The sequence below is a fragment of the Elaeis guineensis genome, chromosome 5, assembly GCF_000442705.2.
Source record: "Elaeis guineensis isolate ETL-2024a chromosome 5, EG11, whole genome shotgun sequence".
Classification (NCBI taxonomy): Eukaryota; Viridiplantae; Streptophyta; class Magnoliopsida; order Arecales; family Arecaceae; genus Elaeis; species Elaeis guineensis.
In genome coordinates, this window is record NC_025997.2 from 53,531,040 (window position 1) to 53,547,319 (window position 16,280).

Sequence of the window (16,280 nt, forward strand, 5' to 3'; positions counted from 1 at the left end):
TTTTATCATTTGAAATTATAATTTCATTTTTCTTCCATTTTTATCTTTTTAGCATTCTATTACGTATTCTTTTCCTTTACTTAAAATATTTTTTAAATAATTATATTTAAATTTATTTAATTATTTAAAATGATATTTTTTATTTCAATTATAATTATAATTTTTATTTTTTAAAATTAAAAATTAAAAATTTTGTTTTTCAATTAGAATTACAATTTCTATTTTTTTTTCAATTCTATTTTTTTCTTTTTTAGGGTATTTTCTATTTTTTTACAATATTTTTTCTTTTCTTGAGATAATTTTTTTACAATAATTTAAAAAAAAATTATTTTTTTTAAAGTTCAATTTATAAATTTTTTTCTTATTTTTCCTCATTTTTTCACTTTTTTATGCATTAATTTTTTATAAAAATTTAATTCAAATTAATTTTTTTAAGTCAAAGTTATAATTATATAATTTTTCTATTTTTTTACGTTTCTTTCTGTTTTTATGAAATTTTTTTAGGCTATTTTTTTTATTTTTTTCGAATTCTTTTTAAATAAATTAATTTTAATTTAAGAAAGTAATTTGAAATAATATTTTTATTTCAATTAATCTTTAAAATTTTATTTTTTTTAAATTTTAAATTATAATTCTTATTTTTTTTGATTTTTTAAAACTTTTTATTTTTTAATAGTACTTTTTATTTTTTAAAATTTTTTTTAAATTTTTTTGACAAGCATTTGAAATGATGTTTTTCAATTAAATTTAAAATTTTTATTTCTTTCATATTTCTTTCTCTTTTTTTTCTTTTTCTATGATATTTTTAATTTTTAAATTTCTTAAGATTTTTTTAAGATATTTTTTAAAAAAAATTTGAAAAAAAAATATCTAAAATTATTTTTTTTATTTGAATTTCAAATTCAAATCTTTATATTTTAAATTTCAATTAAAATTAAAATTTTAATTTATTTATTAATTTAAAATTTTAAAAATTATTTTTTTCCATTCTTCCTCGATTTTTTTTCTTTTTTTTTCGTAGAAAAAATAGAAAGCATCATTTTGAATGGCGTTTTTAAAAACGTCAGTCAAAATGACGTTTTTAAAAATATCATTTTAAATGACGTTTCTTTTTTTTTTTTTTAAGACGATGTCATCATGGAAAAAAAGATGACGTGGAAGGAAAAAAATGCTATTTAAAATAACGTTTTTTATTTTTATATTATTTAAAAAAAATAAATTTTAAATTATTTTTATAAATAATTTTTTTTTATATTATTTTGAAAAGAGCTCAATTTTTTTGAGTTCCCTTCAAATCTTTCCGCGAGATTTTTAAATCACTGAAGTGCCCTTCTTCTCTGCAGCAAAGAAAGGTGGAGGGCATTCCTTTCGACACGACCTACGTGGGGTCCACAAATTTGAACCGGGTGGTACCAGTCCGTATGATTGTGGGCCCGGTCTGATTCTTGCACCAGTTCCCTATGATGTGCATACACCGAATTCCTCGACATCTACCAAAAAAGGTTACTCGACCAATGATACGTGGCGCCCTCAGCCGGCTCGGATGGTTTGGAGAAATTAGAGTCTACTCCTTGCGCACCACGTGGCCATGACACAATTAATCACTACCGTTTGTTTCTGAAATGGAGCAACAACATACGCGCTTATAAATAGCTTTATAAAAACGAACGGTTGTGATTGGGGGCGTTCGCGGCCACATGGTGCACGCTAGGTATATCCCCTCGCCTCCCTAGTGCGTGCACTAGGTGCCGAAGTCAAATCCCACGGTGGATAACACGCCACGCTTTCACCAATTTCCGATTGTGCTCTATCGACCGTGCACTCCGGGATTTTCCCGGGTTCAATTGGACCTGATGCATGCAATAATTTCTCATATTTTCTCGATTGGTTCGGGTGGGCGAGCCGGGAGCGCCGTAACGCCTCACGGTTGACGGTCCCTCTGCCCGATATGGCCATCGACCCCACTCTTATATAAGCGCTCGCGATCCCTCTAAACCCTCTCCAAAGCCCTGAATCCGCGTCGATTAGGGTTTCGCCGTCTCCTCTCCGTTGTCCCTTTCTCTTCTTCTCTTCTACCTCTTCTCTCAAGGTAAGAGAAACCCTGGGCTGATTGGCTTGTCTGGTCTTCCCTTTTGGTTTTGGTACTAGTTTTATCTCTTTGTGTGTGGCTTTGTGGTAACCCTAGCAAATATTTTGCTCTTCTTTCTTTCTGTTATATATTGTTGATTTCGATTTGGTTTTTGTTTCCTTTTTTTTTTTTGGCTCCGGTATCGAATTTCGAACTCGAGGCGTATTTGAATTTCAAGCGGTTTGGTTTAGCTGTTGAGGAAATATTTCCTAGTGGTATTTCTCCGAGGCATAAAATATCGTCTTATCATGTCGATGTTTTTGATTTTCTTTTTTTTTTTTTTAAGATTGTTTTGTGCCAGTTGAAGATAATATTTGCTTTTCTTAATTTTTCTAATAACCGGATTAGCAGGATGATGCGTATATTCTCTTATGAAAAAAGGATGTTTATTTGAGTGTCTATTAAACACGCATACATACATACCTACATTAACTCTGGTTTGCATCTTCTCCATGAAAGTGGAACACTGGATACGACTTTGTGAGAAAGTTGCAGCAATTTTTTTTGTTTTCTGATTTCTAGGACGAGCTAACAACATCACTATTACTTTTTTTTTTTGGTTAATGTTAGAATTTTTTTTTGCTTTTCTTTTTCACTCTCTAGAAATTGTTTTGCCCCTCTCTCTCTTTTTTTTTTAAAAAACCAGTAACTTGATGATGCATGAAAGGGAAATATATCTTCATTTTCTTATGTATCGTCTTTGTATTGTTTCTCAGGGTGGTTCAATCACATTCTAGTGTCTATAAAATGGGCAAGTGGAGCAAGAAATCCAACGTTGAGGTATTGACATCCATCATTCAGAGCTATACTTTATGTCGGCAGTTCCTGATTCTGCTCGACTTTCTAAGAATGCATTTCTGTGATGTAGGTTGCTGCAGCTCCTGTGTCGGTTCCTCCTGCAAAATCTGCGAAAAAAGGTTTTTTTTTCTTCTTTATTAATGTATCTATTTATTTAGCTTTCCAGGTTTTGCCCATTTGGGTATCCTTGTTCTTTTTGAATTCTAAGAGATCTGTTGTTGTTGACAATCAGGCAAGAGGGATGCCGAGGAAGCAATAGTGAAACCAATGAGCGCAAAGAAGCAGAAGAGAGAAGTTGAGGAGGTGGTTCGAAAGCAGGACCATAAGAAGTCAAAGAAAGCCTCACGGGAGCCTCCACAAAAGAAGAAAGCTGAAAGCAGCAGTTCTGAGGAACAGACTTCATCAGAATCTGAAGAAGAGGCAATTCATTTTATTAAGCTTTTCTTTTTGGTTGTTTTCCAGTAGGTTGAGTGAACTGAGCACCCTGACATTCTTGTGGCTATTAAATATTTTCCATGATAATAGTTAATGATCCATAACTTGTATGGACAGATAGTAAGCTTGCTGACCAACAGAGTTGCTGTTTGATGCTTCAGAGCTCGCTGCAGTTTGAAATAGCTATTGTTATTAATGGTCGTATAAATGTAGAATCTGTATTTGTAGTGGCCTAGTAGTGTCAGAGTAGATCAGTAGAGTTTAGTGATCGTACCAACTTTCAGTAAATTTGACTATCTTGGCCAGTCTGACCTTTCAGGCTTGACCCTTTTTGGAAGGGTTATTGTTATTATCGTTATGCAAACATGGTATAGAATTTGCACTATAGTAAAAATTACATGTTAATATCAAGGGAGGGCACTAGGGTTTACCATGACTATCATATATGATCATATAGGCATGCTTTTGCTTAGATTTGGGGCATGGGCATCTCTCATGAGCTTGTTGTACGTTAAACTTCTTCTGCAAATAAGAAAGAACTATGTCAAAATAATAACTTGCGAGTTTTATCATGTATATTTGATCTGAGTTTATGGATCCTTTTTGTCTATTCATAGTTCATGCCTCTTAGGATCTAATTTCTTTAGCCAAAGCAAGCCTGAAAACTATCTATTCACATCCATTAAATTTTGTGTTTTGCCTATTTTTCTCCCCCTCTTTGATTCTTTCAAGCATTTGTAATATCCTATCTTGATAAAAGATTATGAAATGCCTTTTGTTGTCTTTCTAATTAGATTCATTGTTAGTGGTTTGTTTCAATGCTCTATGATATTTTGAAACCTTTTACTGTTGCTACTTTTCCCCATCATGGTCTTTGTAATGTGATCATCCTGCTTTGATGCATGTTCATTTGTTTGTTATTGATGCTTATGTCTGTGCTGGATGCGATACATTTTTGAAACTTGAATATGGAATAATTGAGTTGCAGGTTAAAGTTCCACCTAAGAAGATCATTACACCTGTGAAAGCACCTGCAAAGGATTCTTGTAGCAGCAGCAGTGAAGAATCGTCTTCTGATGATGATGTAAGGGACATTTGCATCTTCTACCTTGGCTGTTGAAAGTCCTATTCTTGTTGTTTTCTAACTTCAAGCTGACGGGAACTTGGTTTTACAGTTCCCTGACAATGTTATGCTCTGACAGTGGAATTTTAGTTAAATTCTATCAACAACATTTGTCACAAGGTCCAAAAAAAAAAATGTTGCATATTTTGTTGATAAGATCCCTGATCGTGCAATTTCAGGAACCTACTAAGATGACTGCCCCATCAAAGAAGTTGCCACCAACTGGAGCTAAGAATGGCACACCCGCAATATCTAAGGAGGAGGAATCAAGTGACAGTTCAGATTCAGATAGTAGTTCAGATGAGGACATTGTAACTAACTTGAATGCTCACTGTTTCCTATGTTATGTGAAGGCTACAAAGGGATTTTAGGCTTGTCATTTGATATCTGACTTTTGCTGCTCTTGTAGAAACCTGCTGCTTCAACGAAGAAACCTCCTGTAGCTGTGCCCAAGAAGAAACCCAAATCAAGTGATAGCTCTTTCGAGGGTGATTCTGATGAGGAAGAGGAGGTATGCAAGTTAATGTGTTAAAATAATTTTAGAATAAATACATTGACACCAAAGGCAGCATTTGGTCAGCGAGTAAAGGCTTATGCTTGTCAAACAGCATCTTAAAAACAGACATAAACAAGGAATAAGTATTGCTGCTCAAACTTGCTTGCTTCAGGCATTATATGTTTCAAGGGGGTATTATTGTCATAAAACCATCACTTGTGCTTGTCTCATATTTTTATTCTGGACAAAACCACCTTCAACCAAAAGCTATTGCAGACATTGTAAGCAAATGAAAAACAGAATTAAGTTATGGCATAACTTTTAACTGTTCTGGTTTAGTTATCCCATAACTCTTAGTCGCTTCCACTGCCTTCAACAAAAAGCTATTCCAAACGTTGTAAGCAAATGATAAACAGAATTAAGTTATGGCATAACTTTTCACTGCTCTGGTTTGGTTATCACATAACTCTTAGTCGCTTCCTTTTTCCTCTTTATGTTCTGAAGTCAAATTCATCTAAAGTATGCTGTCTATTTCCAATTGTCATTATTTGATGAGCGTTATCACTCATTCTTTTGCAGGGAGTCACAGCCAAAGCTGGTGGACCTGTAAACAAACCACTTGCATCATCAAAGAATGGAACTCTTGGTGCCTCGAGGACTGAAGAATCATCCAGTGACACATCAGAGAGTGATTCTGATGATGAAGAGGTAAAGGTCTATTTTTTCATTTTAAAAGCAGATGGCCAATGCAGCACCATAATCCAGTTGATGTAACATGTTGTAAATTCTAAACCAGGTATGGAGCAAACAATCCACTAACATCAATTAGATTATTGCTCTAGGGAGGCAGGAATCTTCTTTGAATACCTATGGTGTGGTGTTGGCCATCTGCTTTTGGTGCATTTCTAGCTAGTGCACTGAATTGATCCTTAACATTGTGGACCCCAAATCTTAAATAGAATCAAAATCTGAGTTCTCAAATCCAACAATTACATTATTGAAAAGCAGAGTTATGGCCTGTTTGGCCAAGCTGTGAAAATCAGCTTATTTTGAAATGACTTTTTTTCAAATGGAGTTTTAGAAAAAGTATTGTGAGATAGAAGCAGTTTGTGTTTGGCAGAATCATTTGATAAGCGCTTTTATCAGTATTTGTGAAGTAGTTTGTGTTTGGCAAATCTTTCAAAAAAAAGTATTTTTGACTGTCAGATTATGAAAAAGGGCATGTATAGATTTACTTTACAATTAATATTATTTAAATAGATAAATAATTTTAAATATTCATTATGGTTAATTTTAATTAATTTTTTATTTTTATTTAATTAAAATATAAAAAATAAAATAACAAAAAATATATTAAAAAAATTAATCAATATAAATATAATTGAATCAAAGATAATACATATTGAACAGAATAATGGGAGGGATATGTGAAAATAAATAGGGATAGTTATGGTAAATAATAATTTTGAGTAAGGATATTTTTGTCTTGAAAAAAATAATTTTCTGCTTTTGCTTCTGCTTTCAAAGAGAAGCTCCAATTTTTTGCTTCTTTCCTGCAGCAGAAAAACTACTTCTGCTACGACTCAGAAGTAGATTATTTTTTAAAATAAACTTGACCAAACATCCTGTTTTTTCAAAATAAGTATTGTTTTTGAAAAATAAGCAGCTTCTTTCTCCCAAAAAGCTTGGCCAAACAGGCCATTAGTTCACTAGCTAGAAATGCCAAAGGGATGAGTGGATTAGCTATGCTATGATATGACCATGTTCTTTTCCATATCTCCTGTCCCCTAGTCTTTTGGTGTGCCTGTAGCTAGTGAACCAAACTGATCATTAACATTGTAGTTTCCAAATATTAAATAGAATCAACGTCTCAATTCTGGCTAAGATGGTACCAAGGAGGTTGAATCCGATGATGGTTCGCTAACAGAAGCATAGAAGCACTAAAGGAACAGGTGGAGATGCTTGGGAAAAAACATAATGGATAATCTACATGGCTAATGGCAATAATGGATAATCTACATGGCTAATGGCAATAATGGATAATGTACATAGCTGATGCAAAGTTAACCTGGAGTCCTACTAGGGAATCTCTGCAATAACTGAGTTTTAATCTGCAAGTATGTAACATGTTGTCTTTATATAGATCTTTCTATAAAGGGAATAGAAAACCATTTCCTAAATCTAGTGTGTGAGGTCTGAGACAGTTACCGTTATAAGACAATTATATAATTTAAGTAAGTCCTGCAACTAATTACCGTCCAAGATGTTTTAGTATTTACCTTTAACAAATCTTTCTTATCATGTGTATTTTTCGACATAGTAGAAGCATCCCTATTCTAGCTGGAGATATGATTTTTTGGTGTTGAGATTCGATGACATTCTTCTAAAGTGATGTTCTGTAATTGCTGCCTTCAATTTCTTTTCTACTTTGTAAATCTGAATGTCATTCTAAATGCATATTTGATACAGGAAACACTGGCAAAGGTTCCTTCCAAAAAGCAGCCTGTTACTGTGAAGAAAGATGTTCAGCCTGTAATGTTCTTTTATACCATTTTTCCATTTTGTATATTTGGCCTTGGTTATTGCATTATGATATGGACCTGCTCATTGCTGGATAGGGCTTTCTCTTTTCTTTTATAGTCAAAATTATACCCCTACTGCAGTAGCTGGTTACCAACTTGTTCTTGAAGGTTGCTGTTTAACATTGTCATGTGTGACAATCTGGAAGATTCAAGACTAGGTGGTGATGTCTATTTGTGCAAGTCTTGCGAACATAATTTGTATTCAACCTGTCTGTCAGGTTATTATATGTGCAAGTCAAATCAAATGAGATCAGAAAGGATGGGGAAAGAAAATTGTTTGTTTGAAAATTGAGGACCAAGGATTCAAGTCCTGATAGGATATCTTCTAGGACATTAGGATGGGGTACTATCTTATGCAGGGTTCGTCGAATTGGCTTGAACCAGACAGTTTAGGATGTGCCGAACCATATCGGCGGCTAACCGGTGTGGTTCGAGCATTCATTTTGGAACATTGGCGAAAATAGGGTGAGGGGGAAGAAAAGAGAGGAAGAGAGAGAGGAGGGAGGGAAGGAGAGGGAAAAGGTGGACGTGGCGAGCGGTGGCTCGATGACGCCACTAGATGGCCGTCGAGGCCAAAGGGGTCCGCGGTCCTCCGCGAGACGCGAAAAGGGAGAGAGATAGAGAGAGGGGAAGGGAGGGAAGAGGAGGGAGGGCAAAGCTATGGGGTGGTTGCCTGATGGCCCAAAAACTCCCCGCGGTCATCGTGGGTTCAAAATAGGGGCAACGCCTCCATTGCTGGCTTCATTATTTATCAGTTTTTTTGAAAAATCGTGATGAAACAATGGCGTCGCCCCTGTTTTGAACCTGCGGCAATCTCGTGGATTTTTTTGGCAGTCTAGCAGCCACAATGGTCATCCGATGGCCCTCCAGTGGCCTCCCCGCTGCCTTCTTCTCCTTCCTCTTCTCTCTCTTCGACCCTCTTATCTCTCTCTGCTCTCATTCTCTTGTGGAGGACTGTGGAGCTCGGGAAGCCTCGGTTGCCCTCTGGTGGTCTCTGCAGTCCTCTGGTGGCCATCTTTTTCTCATCGGTTTATCTCTCGTTTTCGTGTTAGTTCGGGTTTGATACAGTCTGGTATGGTAGTATATCGACTCGTACCATTGGCTGGCTGGCACAAGGTTCCGGTTCCGAGTCGATGATCCTTGATCTTATGTGACGGGACGAGACCATCTTACCATTGTCCTATCATCCCAATTGGCATGTTTTGGGATGTCTCCCGTCCCAAGTGTCACGATGGGATAGGATGGCGGTGAGTCTTGTTCCATTGAGAAATTGGAACAGTCCCGTCTTATGGGATTTAAAACCTTGTTGAGAACTACAATGCATGAATAACTGTTTGAATATTAGGGTGTGGATGTAGGAATGATGTTGTCATCAATTAGCCCTTGCCTGAGTGATGTATATATATTAAGATATAAAGATATTTCCTTGTTATTTTCACTTTTATGTGGAAGGTTAATGTAATTTGGGTTCCTATGAATTGCTTCCTGTGGTCCTCTAGTCTGTAGATGTTCGATGGTGATCTCTATTATTTGTCCTACTTATAGTATCTTTCTTTAAATGGCTATATCTGTCATTCTATGTTCATGTAAATATTGTGCTTTTTATTTTCTCTTTTCTGATTTTATTCGATTTTACTTGATGCGAGCATCTGTTTCTAGTTTGAGTACTTTTGGTGAAAATTTTTCCTGCACTACTTGAATTGAAGCCTTTGTTTATCTATCTTTTCATAATTAGTACTTGCTAGACGTGTTTTTTGCATTCTACTCCAGGTCCATGATATTTGAATGTCATAAATTGTTACCACTGTGGTAATTCTCATAGATTATCATATTTAGTTGCCTGTATATGACATTAAGATCTTAACATTATTTTCAATTATCTGGGTGCAGAAATCCCAGCATAATGCCAAGGCGGATCAAAGTTCTGAAGAGAGTTCGGATGAGAGTTCCGATGAAGAACCACAAAAAAAGATGCTGAAAGTGCCGGTAGTGTTTGGTTTTTTGATTGATTGTGATTGATTATTCTGCAGCAGCTTTGCCTTTCCATGCACATTTTTGTTATTATGACTATTATCCATATTTAGGATACTGTTCATGTAAACATCAACAAGCCAACTGCAAAGCTCGTTAAAAAAGAAAGTAGCAGTGATGAAGATGAGGATGAAAGCTCTGAAGAAAGTTCAGATGAGGAACCTTCAAAACCACAACAGAAGGTAATCATTATTATACTGTTGTTGCAATTGCAAAATAAGAACAAAAAGATTTTTACTTCTTGTTTTCCTGATCATTTCTTGTCTGTTGCCTGGTTCTCTGAATGCTAGCCAACAAAAGCATCTGCAGAAAGCAGCAGCTCCGAGGAGGAGGATTCTTCTGATGAGGAGAGTGAAGATGAACAGCCGATGAAGACTCTGCAGAAGAAGGTAATATTGTTATTTTATGTGAACTGTTGATCAATATTTGTTGTTTTATGTGAAGGTAATATGTTCATTTCATATTTATTGTAAAATGGGAAAAAAAAATTTAAGTACTTGTTTGCTGATAATTTGTTGTCTGTTTCCTGTATCTCTGTGAATTCTAGCCAACCAAAGCATCTGCTGAAAGCAGCAGCTCTGAGGAGGACGATTCTTCGGATGAGGAGAGTGAAGATGAACAACCGATGAAGACTCCACTGAAGAAGGTTATGTTGTTGTTTTATGTGAAGCCTTGGTTAATATTTAATGTGAAGTCTGAGTATGAGAAGTTTGTGCACTAGTCAGAGAACCTAATAGTTTGGTTTTTCGTTAAGTAAAAGACAAGGATTGGTTGATGATGGTTGCAGGATTTTTTCTCTTACTGAGCTGGTTCAGTTGAATGGTTAACACATGATGTTTGTGGGGGTCATGTGTTTAGTTAATTTGAGTATTCTTTTTATATCAATTATGAAACTACAGGCAACAAATGTCTTACCTGTCTAGGTGTTTGCTTTCGATGTAAGAAGGTTTTTATGCGTAAACTACCACGCTTTATCTTTGTGGGAAAAAATATTCGAAAAAGCTTGAACGGTTTTAAAATTTTTATGTCACTTAAGTCTTAAATGTATAGCAAATTTTTGTTTCATAACTTGGTAATCATCAATATTCTTTTCACATGATTCTGGTGCCTTATCACTTTAACTTTGATTAAATCATATTTAATTCTTCAGTCTGTGAGCATCTCATGAGCACCTGTTGTATACAGATTTTCATCAACAATTAATCCTACATCCCTATATACCTAGAGACTAGAGTAGAAAATTTATGTGTGCCACTGTTTGATAATTCATTGATTCTTTTGCTTACATGGTGGCAAAATACTGCCCAAATTGATTCTCTTATAATATTTGTTTATTTCAGCACTAATATTAAGACACGGCTATCAATTGATAGTGTACTGTGAGATTTCTGTTCTTGGATTGTTGACAATGGGTTAAATTTTATTTTGCAATGTGGGTCATAACTTATATCATTTTGTGCAGCGCAATCATAATCCATTTGTACTGCTTAAATCTTTATGTTGAGCAGTTTTTTATTTTGGTTTTGAATGGATGAGAGGAAGTGTTGGACAAGCTCAATGCAGTCAAATATTGTACAAGCAGAGTGCTGCTCCCATTTTTTTGACATTGTAGATTATGAGTGTTGTTTTGCCCTTTTGGTCATGTCAGTTCTTGTTGGTGTCAACATTTAATTTTTCATTTGGAGTTACTGGATTTAATCTTCTTTTCCCCCTTCCTTCATGTATGCTTTTTAAATTAATCTTAGACATGCTCCCAACAATATGGACCTTGATTAGATTATTAAAGTATGATGAATGGCTGCAGTAACAGTCATCAAGTCCTTTTTCCAACAATTTGTGTTTAGCTATATTTTTTGTGCCTATATTTTCTGTATCTTGTGGTTCAACATTTGTAAAGTATTATGTCTTTTATTTATTTATTTATTATTTTCTCTAAATATAAGAATATGCAGGACTCAGATGTGAAGATGAAAGATGCACCATCAGCAAATGCAATGGCAAAGCAGACTGCTACAAAATCTGACAAGGCGGCGGTAATTTAGTCATCTGAGTCATTTTAGTGGTATTTTGGTTTTATAAATGTGCAAAACTGATTTTAATGCTATGCAATGTAGCCTAAAATTCCTAGCAGTCAGGGTGCTGGATCAAAAACAATATTTGTTGGAAACCTGTCCTATGATGCTGGACAAGATGATGTGTATGTATCACCTTCTAAAGTATCTAAACACCTTTGAGTTAAATGTGTATGTTTGCTTGTGCGCATGTTTAATATGCTTTTTTCATTTCAGGGCCGCATTCTTTAAAGAGGTAGGGGAGATTGCTGATGTTCGATTGGCTTTTGCTGATGATGGCCGCTTTAAAGGATTTGGTCATGTTGAATTCACCACTGAAGATGCAGCTCAGAAAGTAATCTTTTTTTGTTGTTATATTTTTATAGTGGTGAATTAATTCTTTAGCACCTAACATAGATCACATGGATCTTCTTCTTTAACCTGTAACGCACAAATTCTTCACAATTCATATATTTTCTTTCGATAATTGCCTTCAGACAGTTGTCAAAAATATTACACACTGAAGAATGGCCATCATGAGTGCATGAAGTTGTTCATTGTCTTCTACGTTGACCTCTGATAATACCAATCCCCTGGTCCTTTTGTAGGCACTTGAATTGAATGGTATGGAATTGTTGGGACGTGCAGTGAGACTTGATGTGGCCCATGAAAGGGGCGCATATACTCCTTACAGCGGGTATTGGTTTCCCTTATTTTCTTTAGGATTTTTTTTTTTAATTGCTTATACTTTTTATTGGTAAATGTAATGTGACCCTATAAAGAAGTTGGGTTACATTATCGGTAACTGCTTTATGTTGTGAAATGTTCATGCAGACTGGTTGCATGCTTACTCTAAATAACCTATTAAAACCTTTAGTTGATTATTCCCAGATGTCTAGGTGAATTGATGTCTATTGAGATGATTAATAATCCTATTTATTATAGTCAGATAAAAAGCAAATCATGTGTGCTATGCATATGTATGCATGTGTATGTATACACACTATTCCTTTGCACTTATGACTATTAACTAATTGATTGGTGCCCCAGTTTTTTCAAAGCATGGTATAGTTCATCTTTTGGCACCCATTCTGCCTATAGCTCAATGCTTAAAAAAAAGGGCTACCAGAAAAAATGCACAGAATTAGCCCCAATTTTTTATTATTACAGATGCCATTTTTTTTTTTTTTGTTTATATTTGCAGGAAGGAAAGCAATTCTTACCAAAAGGGTGGAAAAGGTCCGAGCTATACTATATTTGTGAAGGGTTTTGATAAATTCGTTGAAGAGGATCAGGTATTGTTTTAATTTAATCAATCTAATGTTGATTCTCTTTGTTCTGTATGTAAATTTTTGAACTTGTTGCAGATTCGGAGCTCCCTTGAAGAGCATTTTGGGTCTTGTGGAGAGATTACTCGGCTTTCCTTACCAAAGGATTACGAAACTGGTGCTTTCAAGGGGTCTGTTTATATTTGCATTCAGTTTTGAAATCTGCAAGTACCTTTATATGTTTTTGGACTGCACTGCAAAATTCTCTCCTTTTTGTGAAAATATATTGCTTTTATTTGGTTAGAGATATGTGCATTTATTTACAATCTCTATTGCTTCTGCTGAAATTTTCTCGTGTAATCCATTCCAAGGCATATCAGATGATCATGTTTTTTGTGCTCTTCTTCGTTCTTTAGCTTTCTACCTTCCTGAAAAGTGGTGAGGGAGATGGGGCTCAGGAGAGTTCATTATTTTAATGTTTTTGCAAATTGAATATGAGACACTTCACTAAAAGTTCAATCTATGATTCACATCTTCAGTTGGCCCTCTAATACTGGGGTATAGTTTGGTTGGGCAGTCCAGAGCGTATAATGTGGTATAAAATGATAAATTATATAATAACAACTGTTTCTTCAAGCAGCAATCATATGTGTCTATTTGTGTACTTTGTCAATCATTTCCATAGACCCCTATTTGTTCATACTCCAACTGTATGGAACTCGTGAACTTTCATTGGACAAATAGCCAAACTTTTGTTAGGTAAGAGATAAAAAGGGTTGGAGCATGGGGAGGCTGGTGGATGGGAGAGAGCAACCTAGAGATTCTATGCCTTTTAACGTTTTTACTAATAAAAGTCAGATCAACAATTTATTGTGTTCAGCATGGGAAAGGGATGTTAGAGTTTCATTTAGAAGGGAGTATTATCTGGGTGGCAATTTAAGACTAAGAAGTGAGGCTTCAAACCCATCCAAGAGTTTTTATGTTTTTTCTAAATATTTTCTTATTTTTATAGAGTCTTTTATAACAAAATTTCACTTCAATCATTTTTGTACTTATAAAAGGAAAAAAGGTATGGGAGTTCCAGTGGGTAGAGAACAATATATCTGGATTGATATGTGTGCGAATTAAGGTAGTGGAAAATTCTCTGAGTTCGTTTACATCATAAGAAAATTCTCTGAAGTAGAGATGTGTGTTATTGCAGAAAAGGTTGTCTGAGGCTGCCAATGACCACCTAATGTGATTGACCTTGATAGGTTTTACTATAAACAGAAGAAATGACAAAGATAAGAGAGATTTTGGAGTAGTATACCTTGGTGGCATAAATCTTGCATTGTTAGCACGCATGCGTGCGCGCACACAGGCGCACACGTGAACACAGTGAAAGAGTGCACACAGCGAGAGAGAGAGAGAGAGAGAGGGAGAGAGATCTGATGCCTGGTGTGAGTCTTGCTGGTTGGGGTTCTTTATTATTTTAATCCAGATGTGTCACCCAGTAGTTTGCTGTCTCATGCTTGTTCTCTCAGTCCACGCTGCAAGATCTGAACGACCATTTTTCTATTCTGCTGCATCCTTTGGCTATTTGATTTGTTGTTGTTTTGCCTGATTATCTTGCTTGTATTAAGTGGCAGCTTTTGGTTGCAGGATGGCATACATGGATTTTAGAGAGCAAGATGCCTTTTCCAAGGCCTTGGAACTCGACGGTTCTGAACTTGGGGGCTACTCATTAACAGTGGATGAAGCTAAGCCAAGAGGTGACAGTGGCTGGAGTGGTGGCAAGGATAGCGCAGGCAGGGGTGGTGGCAGATTTGGAGGCCAACGTGGTGGACGTGGTGGTAGGGGACGAGGTGGAGGTGGTAGGCGAGGGGGAACCCCTAACAAGCAAAGTTTTGTTACAGTTAGTACTGGTGAATAATTCTGATCTTATTAGTGATTACTTCTGTGTCTGAACTATGAAACATTGTGGACACTCAGCACCAGCAATACCAGAAGCATTATGTTGATCTGATTTCCTTGTAACAGGGAAGAAGACGACGTTCAGCGACGACTAGAAGGAGCACTTCCTCGTGAAATATAGCTGTAGCTTAGTATCGGTTTCCAGTCTCAAGGTTTGTTAGTTGAATTGGCTTTGTAACTCACCAGCAACTTCTGACATTGGTGGTTCTGTATTTTTGGACCTTTTTGGATTAAGTTTTGCGGCTTTCCTGCGATTGGATCTTACAAGAGACCACCATTCAGAGGGATATCATGTGCTTTTTTCCATTATTAGTGAGATCCGTGCATGGAGGACGTGCAATATTTAATATGCATTTCATATAAGATGTTCCATCATTTTAATTGATGCAATGAAGAGGAACTATAGTTTTAATTTCTCTCCCCTATTTACAATATGGTTGCAATATGGTTGATAATTAGATGCATTACAATAATGAAATGTGGATTAGAGTTCAAAATTTGTTGCGATGACTCGAAGCATTTCAAAGGTATGTGCTATGATGTGAAAGCAGGGAAAATGTAAAATAAAAAGATGATGATGATGGCAAGGACAACAGCAACATTTATGTAAATGACATTTCTCTTTCAACAATTCCCAAAATTGTCAATATATTATTAACAGAATAGGTAGAATGGTTTCGTGATGGTAGGTTGGAATTGGTTGATGAATATTTATGTTCGAGTATATTTATACTCGCCTAACAATCATTCATCAATTAGCATGATTACACTCTTTAACTTGGTGTATTCTCATAGTCTCTATGGATTCATAGTCTCTATGGATACAAGTCTATCTTGCTATCCAATGTGATATATGATTTCTTGGTAGTTTATTGAACAAGAGAGAATTTCTCTTGCCGCATCATGATACAGGTCTTTAATAGTTATAGTAGCAGGTGGTTGACTTTGATCAATGTTGTACTCTCAAATTTGCCCACGCACGTCATATTTTGGATGTTAGGATGGGTCATCAAAAAGGTTGATAATTTGCAGGTCTTTTTATATGGGAAGAGTAGGAGATCAGTATGGCGCCGTCGTTTTGTTAGTTTGAAAGGACGTGTAAATCTAAATTAATTCTATTATGATAACGAAGAGTGTGGACTTCAAATGATAGAGCTGATGCCTCTAGTTTGGTGCTACTATTATTTAGTATGAAATACCAGTGAGATGGATACCCAGCCCAGTAGGATGGATGCAGGCACTGGCTCGTCTCTCGGCCACCCAACTATTCTGTTCAAAGCTGGTCCGATACTTCCGACGAAGCTCCGACGACCATGGCGGGAAGGCATCCTGGAAGCCCAGGTACTTTAACCCGACCAACCAATGTTGTGGTACTTAAACAAGGTGTTTCCACAAAATTATCTAAATGATAGTTA

The 16,280-nt window shown here is 35.7% G+C and overlaps 1 protein-coding gene across 1 annotated transcript; it reads left to right on the plus strand.

The window, feature by feature from the left end:
• The first annotated feature begins 1,949 nt into the window (after nt 1-1,949).
• Nucleotides 1,950-15,277, plus strand: LOC105035798 (uncharacterized). The gene is made up of 21 exons (XM_010911498.4): nt 1,950-2,089; nt 2,845-2,908; nt 2,997-3,045; nt 3,159-3,346; nt 4,350-4,445; nt 4,664-4,795; nt 4,894-4,995; nt 5,560-5,688; nt 7,450-7,512; nt 9,453-9,548; nt 9,647-9,775; nt 9,884-9,982; nt 10,141-10,239; nt 11,546-11,626; nt 11,708-11,790; nt 11,882-11,999; nt 12,253-12,341; nt 12,849-12,939; nt 13,012-13,103; nt 14,554-14,816; nt 14,932-15,277. The coding sequence occupies exons 2-21, from the start codon at nt 2,876-2,878 to the stop codon at nt 14,958-14,960; spliced, it is 2,061 nt and encodes a 686-aa protein (XP_010909800.1). The 5' UTR covers nt 1,950-2,089; nt 2,845-2,875; the 3' UTR covers nt 14,961-15,277.
• The last annotated feature ends 1,003 nt before the right edge of the window (nt 15,278-16,280 follow it).

What these genes read in the sequence shown, in the direction of transcription:
- LOC105035798 (XM_010911498.4), top strand. Translation starts at nt 2,876, where the DNA reads ATGGGCAAGTGGAGCAAGAAATCCAACGTTGAG. An exon ending in GTAGTTCAGATGAGGACATT is followed by an intron (nt 4,796 to 4,893) that starts GTAACTAACTTG and finishes CTGCTCTTGTAG; the next exon opens with AAACCTGCTGCTTCAACGAA. An exon ending in GATGCTGGACAAGATGATGT is followed by an intron (nt 11,791 to 11,881) that starts GTATGTATCACC and finishes TTTTCATTTCAG; the next exon opens with GGCCGCATTCTTTAAAGAGG.